Raw genomic sequence first — 11,776 nt, 5'->3', positions numbered from 1 at the left:
TTCATCTCCTCACAAATACTGGGCCCACTGTCACGCTAGAACACTATAGGAATTCACACACTCCAAATAGTGCCTTCGTATTTGGAGAAATGCTGCTGCATTTAGGGAGGTTTTACTGCTCAGTTGTTGGTGACGCATGTGTGGCCTGCCATCTTCTGGTGAAAACACACATTTCAACAAAGAGGTGAGAAAGTTCTGAGTATTTCAAGAGTTCGGACAACATGAAAATCTAGGCTTTTGTTCATACACTGGACACTTTTATAGAATAGATAGACTGCAGTCTCTCTCTCACTTCTGTGGTGCTGGTGTTTGAGGCACCATGTCTAAGGAGGAGAGGAGCTGGTCTTGCATAGTTCATCTGCACCTAATGAACAGGTAAGCCACAGCTACAGTAGATAAGCTACTGCAACTGTAAAAATGTTAAGAAAAAAGGACCATAAAAAAGATAAGTTGCTCTGACACTATAGAGAAGCGACTTTTTTGGGGACTTTGTAAACACTGTAGATTGAGTGTGTTGGTTTTTTTAAATAAGATCCAAACTATATCTGTATGTAATTATTTCTTCACATTGCATGGAAAGTATGGACATTTATTTCACAGTAACTGATAGGCTGCTTCACATTTTGTATGTAATTATTTCTTCACATTGCATGGAAAGTATGGACATTTATTTCACAGTAACTGATAGGCTGTTCTTCACATTTGTAGGTGTAGAGTAAAGTTTGGAGAAAGAGATCCCTTCAAACTTACTCAGTCCTTAAACCTCTCTACTCTCTGTGAATCACATCAAATGACATCTAAGCAAAGGGTAGCTAAACCCGTATCACAAAGTTAAAGAGTCATTAGTAATTACCTGGCTGGGATGGAGTTAATGGAAAGCTCCACACTCTGCTCTAGGTCTCCTCAACCAAAGCATTCCCATAACAACTATACCTTCCTGCCATTGATCTCTTTCTGACAGATTATAACCTATTTATATCTGTTTCTTTGCTCTACAGAAGGAGGAGCGTACCATGCTGGAAGACATCCAGGTCACTCTGACTGAACTGGACAAAGTTGCCTTCTATTTCAAGCAGCTGGATGAAAGTCTTGTAGCAAGTGAGTATTCTCTGTTTCTTTGAAGCTCTTTTTTTCTTGTTTGTTTTATGGGTTAATATCTTCCATGATTATAAATCTAACAGACCATGTCAGACCTGGAGAGCACTGAGCAGCTTCTCTGAAGCACTGTTGCATTCCCTCAGCTTCCACTGCAAACACACAGCATAAAAAGCAGGACTGACATCGTGGGGTGCTGGTGGCATGTTCTGTGATTTGTAACTATGGTCTGTGCCAGTGTACCTTACCTGTGTGATTTCACACACAGGAAGATATGTCAGATGATGAGCAGTTCCTGACAGATGTCTGTAATTCACCACATTACCTAAAGTAGAAGGACTGTCCCTCCCCAGCTTTTCTGTGTCCCACCCTGCCAGATCGCTCTCCGTGTTTACTGACTATGAGATGCCATGAAACAAGATGGGATTTTAATTATTAACCATGTTTATTGTATTAGCATCAAATGTCATGCTAGGTCATGCTAACTGTGTATCTTTTTAAGTATAGTATTTCAGAGCCTGCATTCTCTCAATAAAGGCTCTCCCTTATTCATCTAATGGTGGAGATGTGAAATGTCATTAGATAATCTAACAAACTCAGATAGCAATGGTATCCTGCTGTGGTAAAGCAGCAAGCGTTTTATCTTTATTTCTCCAGATACTCATGTCTTCTACCACATTGAAGGAAGTCGTCAGGCCTTGAAGGTTATCTTTTATCTTGACAGCTACTACTTCTCCAAACTGCCTTCTCGGTTTCAGAACGGGGGAAGCTTGAAACTGCACACGGTGCTCTTTACAAAAGGTGTCTGTAAAAAGCTTTCTTGAGAAAAATAAGCTAACTGATGATGTTGAAAGAGTCAAAATAAAGAATGACCATGAAGCTCTTAACATAATGCAGCTGAGAACTACAGACATATTTAAGAAGCAGATGTTTCTATTCTAGGAAGACCTGGGGAGTGCTAGATTTTAGAGTAAGACACAGTCATGAGAACAAGATATGCCTGTTTGGGGCTTTTTTATGCATTCTTGTAAAGGCCATAGAGATATTATATTGGACTACATGGACAATCTGATCTAGTATGGTATCAGGAGATGTTCCCAGGCTATAGAGAAGTGTTTTTAAAAGCATACACCATGACAGAATCATCTGGGCTGGAAATTGACTTGATAAGCAAATATTCACACCAAGATACAATTCAGGACATTTCCTTCAAGGGGATAATAATGGAGAGTAATTGCTGTTAGACAGAACTGCTTTCTGTGAAGCTCACCTTTATGATACTACCACTATATTCCCATACTGGGAAATGCGTTAAATTTATGCAGTAACAGAATCAGCCTTGACATGATCCAACAGTCATTTGCTGAGCAGTGAGATGATATAGAGATAAATAAATAAATGAATAAAAAGAAAACTAATAACATAGGTTTAGTAAAATGTTTTCTTCTTCAGCTCTGGAGAGTATGGAGGGGCAATCACAACCAGCTGGCTCACCTCTAGAAGAACTTCCACAGCAAATTAATGGTATTTCACTTGAAAAAGTGCAGCAATACTACCGTAAGCTCAGGTATTTCATGCTTCTCCTTTTCCTTAAAAGACATTGAAAAGAGTGCTCCTTGCTAAGGACCTTAAAATTTAACAAAAAAGAGATTCCGTTTCTGATGGTTTCTTGTACAAATGTGGGGTTTGGAGATCCTTATTGTGTGGGAAACTTGTTAATTTTCTTCCCATAGTTAAGCTCATTCTGAAGTAGTGCACTGTACAGGATGAAATTCCCATCTAATTTGACTTCAGAATTTTGTGCAGAGCTAAAATTGCATAAAAAAGGGGATTTGGAATATTTTAGTATAGACTGTAAATTACTGCAATCAAAATGGTTCAATAAGAAAGCAGATCTTGAAGTACAAGATTTTTAGCATAGCCTTCTCAGATGTTTTATACAAGATAGTATACTTACATGTGCTTGAAATGAGACACACCAACTAATGTAGTCCTTGCTGGCCTTTTTGCAGGACATTTTACCTAGAGAGATCAAACTTGCCCACTGATTCCAATACTACTGCAGTGAAGATTGACCAGGTATTGTTATTGTGTTTATTTCTACAATAAATTCTCTCATAGAAATATTATCCTACATCTCTAAAATCCCAGTCGTGGGATACCTGTATGGCAGACCTGTACAAACCCAAACACCATTTAAAAAATGTTCCCTACCCTAAAGAAGCCATCTGAATTTCTCTGAAGCTTGGCTACAGTTCTTTTGTTTGGAAGAACATGGGCAGAACTGGGGTAGACGCAAACCCCTTAACTTAGGCACTAATAAGACTCCATATCACCCTGACTGCCCCTGCTAAATATGGTATCTGATGTTAGACAGAGTGAATTAATTTTCCTCTTCCACAGATGCATGAAAATGAACAAACGTTCAAATTGCGAGTTATGCTTTGTTCACAGTTACAGAAGAAAACAACAGGATCTCGTGTAAAGGCAGGCTGTCTAACTGGGGCGGGTGACGTGAATATATGCATGTAAGGCATTAAATACTGCTGCAGGGAAGACAAAATCAGAGGCTATCTTTGCAATTGTAATATACATTGTAAACAATCTATGTGATTTGTGATAACTGAAAAAAATTGCCCCAAGCCTAAGTAATTGTTTGTATTTTTCCACTTCCAAAGTTCATATGTATTCTAAATAGTTGTTACTGTGTGGCCGTTACTCTTGTGTAGATTATTGTGCTTAGAGATAAGATAAAGAATTGTAAATGTCTTTATAACGGAAGGTGTAAGTATGCCACTGATGCATTTTTTTATTGCTTTGTTTAGCTTATTCGCCCCATTAATGCAATGGATGAGCTTTGCAGGCTGATGAAGTCTTTCATTAATACAAAACCAACCCAGTCAGGATATTCTAGCAGTAACACATCAGGAGCTGGCCTGCTACCCATATCCTCTGAGCTCTGTTATCGACTTGGAGCCTGTCAGATTACTATGTGCGGCACTGGGATGCAGAGGTGAGATTTAAGAAACCTATATGTTACCGGTGTGATGAGAACTTTTGTCCTTTCTAGAGATTTGAGCAGTATATTTGGTTCTGTTCAAAGCAATAGAAAGGTAGATCATAAGGGACTATAATAAGGACCTAAATCTACTGCCATCTTTATTTTAGGGTAGGTTGTGACTTTTAATACTTTTGTTAATAATTAGTATTGACACACAAACTTTTTTATGTTTCAGTGCATCAACCAATGCAACTGACTGAGTGATCTCATTGCATATAACTTTCAGGCAATGTTGTCTTCCATCACACACTGAAAATGTAGGAAGTTGCTTAAAAATAGCTTTAGAATCTTGGTGTGTGCAAGCATTGATTCTAAACACACCACTGTTCTTCCAGTGTCTCAAAACCATTGAGTAAAGAAAAGATTCATTTGTGAATAACTTTATATAAATCAGTGCAGAAGAGCAGTGAAACATAGCCTTGTAGTAATGATGCTGGAGACTCAAACAATTGCAGTATCTAGGTGTAACGAGACTGGAAATGCCGGACTGGGGTCATTTTAGAGTTTTGTAAGTAAAAAAATGAAAAAAGTAAATATAAGAACACTAGCTAACACAAGTCATCCTTAACAGGTAAGTGTCCTGTAGATACCTATTTATACATTTTTAAATATGATCTGTGATTTTAATATCTCTTGTTCCCATGTTCAGAAGTACATTGAGTGTGTCCCTGGAGCAAGCAGCCATACTGGCTCGAAGTCATGGACTTTTGCCCAAGTGTATCATGCAAGCTACAGACATCATGCGAAAGCAAGTAGGTATTTGGATGTGTGTCTGCTACGTGCCACCATTTTCATTCCAGTAACATCACTGTGCAAACACCAATTTATTTCAGTGTGGCACTGTATTTTGTGCACTACAAAACCATATAGCCGAAGTGCCATTAATGTCTGAATAGCTACACATATATTTGACAGGAGCAAATTAACTTTTGCACGTACAGCCATTACAGCAATTAAAATATATCCCTAAGCGTACATTATTTAAAGTGTGTGCCGTGATGGTTAGAAAGTAGACGCTATCCAGTATATTTAAGACAATTTCTGTATATAAAAACCCCAAGTCTCAATCACAGTGTTAAATAGTAGAAATCCCCTAGTGCTAGATAGCAGTGCTCGTAAAGTGCTTTGGGACTAATTCCATCTTTTAAGTAAACACAGATGACTAATGTATCCACCCAATGGATTCCAAATCTTCTAAAAGTAGTTAATGGATTCTCAGATAGAAACCATACTCCCATTATAATATTTTCCCCTAAGGATCAGATGCTTTATCGATACTGTCAGTACTATAAATTCTCTGTTTCCTTAGGGACCAAGGGTTGAAATCTCTGCCAAGAATCTGAAAGTGATGGACCAAATGCCACAGTGTGCACCTCGGTAGGTTATTATGTGTCATGCATTTTATCTGAGTGCTGGTTTTATGTTTCTGTAACAATTGTGGAGTTCCTGTTATAACCAAAGATCTCCTTAGCAGCAACAGTGGAAAAAAGAAAAAATTCCTGTTCTTCTTTCTCACTGTACTAAACTAAGTGCACTGTAGATTAATCAGCTTTGCTGCTTACAATTTGCAGATCATTAACTTCAAAGGTTTCTGCATTTTCTGAATACAACACAACTGATCAGAGAGGAGGGTCTTTTTTGGACTGTTGCTGTGAGTTGGCAAAGCTAGTGATTGACAGCCCTCTGTGGAATGCTTAGAAAGAAGAATTCCTAAATGGCAAATCTGACTGCAGATATGCAAAGATAATTCATAGGCTAATACCATTGCGTGCTTAGGAGAGCTTGACTGTTTAGTTATGGCAGAGCAGGTTTAAGAGCAAGCACTTCAAGTCAGAGTAACCATACAGTAATGCAGCTCTAAGGAAGATCAGTTGCCCAGGGTTAGGTATGTTTTGTCTAGAAGACAACTTTGAAAAGCACTGTACATTTGTGAATCCTACTGCACCTAACGGGAGCTAGAGATGTTCATCATCTCTCTCTACAGGATAAGAATACCTTTATTTTTAAGGGAAGTATCTCTTTTTGGTCAATTTCCTCCCATTTCATATATCCGAGAGAAGAGAATATTCTTTAATAAACTGTAACACAGCATTTTCCCACAATGGTAGTAACAAATAGGTATGATTTAGATGACAATATATACAGAATCAGTCTGTACAAGTATCAGAGAAGCTTCTGATTCTACTCTTGTTGGCATTGTTTACATGAAGGAAAACAGTTCCGGCATGCAGGAATCAGCATCAGAAAAGATCCAGGAAAGTCTGTGCCATCCCTTCAGATAGAGCGGGTGTATTTGCTAGTGCTAGAGTCCTCCAAAGAACATATTCATTCAGTGTCAAGAAGACTTCCTTAAGACACTGGTATCTTATTCACCCATTAAGACTTCTGAGTTAGTCTAAACAAGCCCCGCCTCTTCCCCCCCATCTGCTCTGCAAAATTAGCAGTTTATAGGAAATTATTTTAAACTTTAGAGACTGTGATGATGCTTACCGTAACAGTCTGGCCTTGGTTTATTTTCTCAGAGACCTTAAAAAGAACAATATTTCGCATTTAGAACCTTATCCTTCTGTTGGATTGTAATTGCTATTTCAAAAAGGAATAAAGTAATAGTCTGTGTTGGCTCCTGTACCATGTCCCCAGTGTCATACATCAGCGTTTTAGCAGCATTATTAATGGCTGTACATTACTTTAGTTCCATTTTTATGACCATAACAGCATGCTATGTTCAAAAAGAAACAGCTTTACAAACAAATCATAAGATGAGGCATTTCTCTTCTTTCGTATACTCTCTAAATCACAATGACAAATTCCAGGACTTGGATTATTTCAGGGCAATAAAGCTCAGATACATGTGTTCCTACTGGGTTCCATCATCATCATGTGAAATAAAACTGAGCAAAGTTAAAAGGAGATCTGGTGAATTAATGTTAATTATCAGGGTTATATTTCCTATCATTGAGGTTTGTCAAACTCTGTAGTAGCAGTCTTGAAAGAGAAGTTATAAAAGACTCGAGTTTATTCAAATGTAAAGTAGAAAAAGCCAAGAAAAAGCTACCATAAACAGTCATATATGAATGACAGTCACGATGCGCTTAGGTTTAACCACTGGTCTCAATTTGCTAATCTTGCGATTCACAGAATTTCTGTGAAAACACGATTACTGATTTTAAAGTTTGTTCTACCATGTCAACAAGCACATATGTTCTTTTATCCGTTTGGTATCCCAGTCTGTATGAGGGGTGAACTCTTTCGTTCAGGAAAAATGCTGGACTGAGTTTAAAACAAAAGAAATAGAGAGAAGGGACTGTTGAAGACCCAAATTGGGCCGAAGTTAAAAGGGAGTGGTGGAAAGTCTCAAATAGTATTTAAACAATGATTGTAAATACTTTAGTTAATAAATCACTAGTGGCACTTCTAATCTTGCAATTATTAAAATTAAAAATAATGGTATTCTTGATATTGGATTACCTCTAAAGCTTGCAGAATGATAAAGGAGAAGTTGACTCTCATATACTATGCCAATAACTTTATGTTATCATCCTTATGACGAGATAATACTGTACTCTTCATCTGCCTTAAAGACTCTATAGGTTGTGCCAGCCACCTACAGATGGGGATTTGTAGAAGTGAGAGAGGTACCTACATTGCAGCATTGTTAAAGCATTCAGCTATGAGCAGCCCTGTCTGAGGACCGATGCTAACTGAAACTGATGGCGCTGAATCAAGAGAGGAAGAGATATAGCTCTGGTTGAGTAGGAGATGAACCTGCTGGACCCAGGCACCAAGAATCTGCCTTCGAACTCCTGCAGCACGTGCAGGGATTCCTGTATTTCTTTGACTTCTTGAAGAAATTCTTGAAACAAACACCATAGAGCTAAGATGGATGTTACTGCCATTTGCTAGATGCCTGGAAAAGTGACAATTATATTTCAAGAAAGCGCAGTTTTACTGGTGACTCGTTTGTGCTGCCACCTAAAAGTTGTGGACTTCAAGATACGGATTGGTTAAGAAAATCTAGAACGACGCATATCTCTCTCCCTGTACTGCATCTGGCATCCATTTAATTGCCAGCATAGTTTTGGTCAGCGTCCTTGAGCAGTAGCTTCATAAACACCACTTTTTCATGAACTGACCTGCACTTTTGAACAACGAATAGCACAATCTATGGTTTATTCAAACATGAACATAACAAATTTCTTCTGGAGTAATTTTCCACTTCAGCCCAGTGAGAACCAATCTCTCTATGCTGCAGAGTATACATTCCATAATACTTCTTAACATTACTTCATTTTACTTACTGTAGCTTTCAGGTTTTTGATTAACTCTTTTTACTAATGCCCTATTATGTACTCTGGAAATACAGTACTATTTAAGAGAAGAGATTGGGAGTGAAGGATTTTAAAGGAAACTTTACAAAGGAAAAATACGGTCTTATAATCTGATTATTTGAACAGATGTAGTTTTTAAAACAGGTCAGAAGAACTATACTTATTTATGTGGAGTGGAATATGTGTTTTCGATCATGTTATTATATATACAAGATTTTAAAAAAAAATATATTGTTTAAAATGGGACCAATATGCTGGCAATTACACAGCTACTCCCAGTTTACTGAAAAAAAAAATCTACATTATTTAAAATCTTTCAATATTTAAGTAGCCTTTAATACAGTTATTAAGATGTATTAGGGATGCTTTTAAGTTAAAAGAAAAAGGAATCATGTATATAATGTACTTTATTTTTTCTTGTTTGAAAAATTGTTCTCCATTCTGTCAGTATTATCCTAAGCGCAGTAATTTTTTCCAAATTACTGGCTGAAACTAATTGAAACATGTCAGCAGTCTCAGGACAAAAATAATGTTCTTTTGGAGTGAGTGCCTTAATATGACCACCCGTCCCTAACGAATTTCAATTGTAGCAGGTGTCAGCAGAAGAGTTTATAGAAAACTTACCATTCCTCTGTTTCTCCACAGCCTCGTTTAAAACAGTTCATAGTCAGGAGATCCAGAAGCGCTTTGCAGTGATGTATATTCTAGAAAATAAAGGTTTGGGGTTTTTATTTGTGACGTTGTTTGGTTTTTAGCTGGCTTAATTTCATTTTATTAACATCCAAACCAACTCAAAAACTAAAATTAGACTTCTTCCATTTGGATATGAAGGTCTCTTAAATTTTTTTAATCTACACTTCAACAGAAAATGGCTTATGACAAGTTTGGGGATGCAGATTGTTCTGAACCTTGTTTCTTAATTTTTTGATTTTTTTTTTTTTCTTCACACTCAGACTGAGATGATTTTGGGGAAGGAACGTGTTTTGTTTAATCTCTTACATCTGTTTCCTCTGACCTACAGCAACCTGTTGCAGGGAACTAGGACAACCCGTCAATCGCCAGCTGTCAGATACAGGGGGTTGTTACCGAGTATCCATTTTGTACTGCAGCCAGATGAGCAGATCATTACTTCAATGCACTTTTTGTTAATTTTGGAAGAGTTACTCTTGCCATTTGCTGTTTGAAGAAGAAATGGATGTTTCTTTACTGAATCCTCAACTGAAAATGTACTTAGTATTATAAGAACTGTAGGAACACCCAGAAATAAAAAGAACACATAGGCCAAGATCCTTGCCTTGTCTACATCAGCTCTGTTCAGCGGAACTGCAGCAATTTACACAGCCTGGTGAGGATCCTGGCCCACACTTACGCAGTCACTGTAAACGTTAAAGATGCATAGAAGAGTATCTAAGGGCATTTACACTGTGCACTGTTTTACATTGAAATGTATATGTTATTCTCATTGAAAACGTGATAGAAGTTTTTATTATTAAAAGTTGGTTTATATTATAAGGAAAGAAGGTATGATCTTATTTTTCTGTTATACCCTTTAGCTCCTTAGCTCTAAGTTCTGCCGAACAGTTTAGGTTCTGATATTTGTATGGAGTGATGAGGAGTCAGAAGTTTAAACTGTAAGGGAAAAGTCATTTTTGATATCGGCTCAAACTGGCAGTGTAGAGCTAAACTCTTCCTGTTTGTGCAGTGTTGGCTACAGGTGTGGTTTCATGGCAGAATTCCTATTAAAGTTGAAAAAAAACCAAAACTGTTTTGATCCTGTAAAATTGCAAGGTTTTAATCCAGTGCTGGAAAAAACAGGTTCAAATGGAAAGTAAGAGGGCAATGCACAAGCCAACCTGCAAGTAAAGAGAGTAGATCAGGTCTGCAGAATTTCCATGGCTAAAAGCAAAGTAAGAATCAGGCCTGCCACAACCGAGCAAGCACAGATTTCATAGATCTGAAGCATCTGATACACTGGAAGTGTGGAAAATATGGAAAACACAGTCTAGATGGAGAAAATGGAAACTAGCAGCATGATGATGAGGTGTGTAAGCAGCTGGCTAAAGGGAAGAAGGCAACACTGAAAAGAAAGTGAGGGTTGGGTGGCAGCTGCAAGTGGAATTTCTTATGTATCAGTCTTGTAACTGAATTTGCTTAGCATTTTCATTAATTGCTGAAGCACAGATGCTACAAGGCTGGGGTTAATTGTAAATTGGGAGGCACTAATCTAGAGAAGGATCAGGGTACACACAAAATACAACCCTGGAAGACTTTGAACACTGAAGGGGATGAAATGAATGGGATGAAATTTTACAGTACAAATATTAGCTCATGCACTTGAAGATTAAAGAAAGTATTTTGCTATATTTCTTGTTAATTGATAATTAAAGGACCTTGGTTATAGAGTTTGTCACAAGATGACTCAGATGCAATTTGATAGAATCATGCAAGCTCAGCCTGCACTAGGAGACAAATTTCCAGTTGGGATGGAGAGGTATTCAAGCCACTGTGCAGAGGCCAAATAATTAAGTGAAATTGCAGTAGCTAGATGTTGAGGAAAGCTACCAAAGTGGTATCAATAAAATGGATACAATTCTGCAAGATAAGACCAGGAGAGCTTGATTTATTTAGCCTAAGACACAAGTATAACTGATGTCTTTAATAACGAGAAAGGTAAAGACAATTCCATCTAAACATAAATACAGCCACAAGGAGAAAAAGGATTACAAGCAATCAGGGGTAACTATTGGCTGAAATTTGTTCTGGACCCTAGAAACTCTTTTTTCCCAATCAGGCTCTGACAAAAAAAAAAACAACACTTTTGCAAAGGGGCTTGTAAAAGACAAAGCAGTGGTGCCTAGAGTTGCAGGAGAGCCTCTCGGAGTGGGACAAGGCGGGCCGTGCCAGTCCAGCCCCATTTGACTGCAGAAGCTGTATTTGGCTATGACAGGAGGTAGTGTGAACAGTCCCTGCTTTGTCTGATTTTCTCTGTGGCATTTGCAAAGGTGTAAACTGCTTTTCAAATCCGGGCCTTGGCTATCTGTCAGCATTAGACATTTTCATATTCCAGTATTCATTTACAGACTGAAATACTGGGATTTTTAGATGAGAAACCACAGATTTAGACAAATCTACATCTCATTTCCATTTAGAATAAAAAACATTGAAAAGAAAAATCCACCTGGATTACGGCAAATCCTTTTTCCTCTGTTATATGTTCTTATCAGCAAATAGTGCTATTTTGGGAATATTTTGGCACTAGTTATTTCATGGTTCTAAAGTGATTTGAAGATGT

General features: G+C 37.7%; 1 protein-coding gene across 1 annotated transcript in view; it reads left to right on the top strand.

The window, feature by feature from the left end:
- The window catches only part of PREX1 (phosphatidylinositol-3,4,5-trisphosphate dependent Rac exchange factor 1), a gene marked incomplete at its 5' end in the record, with an annotated part of 112,475 nt that extends 102,495 nt beyond the window's left edge, over positions 1-9,980 (top strand). The window contains 8 exon segments of the mRNA XM_019472963.1: positions 999-1,098; positions 1,753-1,896; positions 2,548-2,662; positions 3,108-3,174; positions 3,921-4,108; positions 4,806-4,908; positions 5,466-5,533; positions 7,738-9,980. Coding sequence (XP_019328508.1) covers positions 999-1,098; positions 1,753-1,896; positions 2,548-2,662; positions 3,108-3,174; positions 3,921-4,108; positions 4,806-4,908; positions 5,466-5,533; positions 7,738-7,780 — 828 coding nt within the window.
- Between the last annotated feature and the right edge of the window lie 1,796 nt (positions 9,981-11,776).

Source organism: Aptenodytes forsteri, unplaced genomic scaffold (genome assembly GCF_000699145.1).
Source record: "Aptenodytes forsteri isolate BGI_AS27 unplaced genomic scaffold, ASM69914v1 Scaffold374, whole genome shotgun sequence".
Taxonomy (NCBI): domain Eukaryota; kingdom Metazoa; phylum Chordata; class Aves; order Sphenisciformes; family Spheniscidae; genus Aptenodytes; species Aptenodytes forsteri.
Note: the sequence above shows the minus strand (reverse complement) of the source record. Positions and strands in the feature narration are given on the sequence as shown.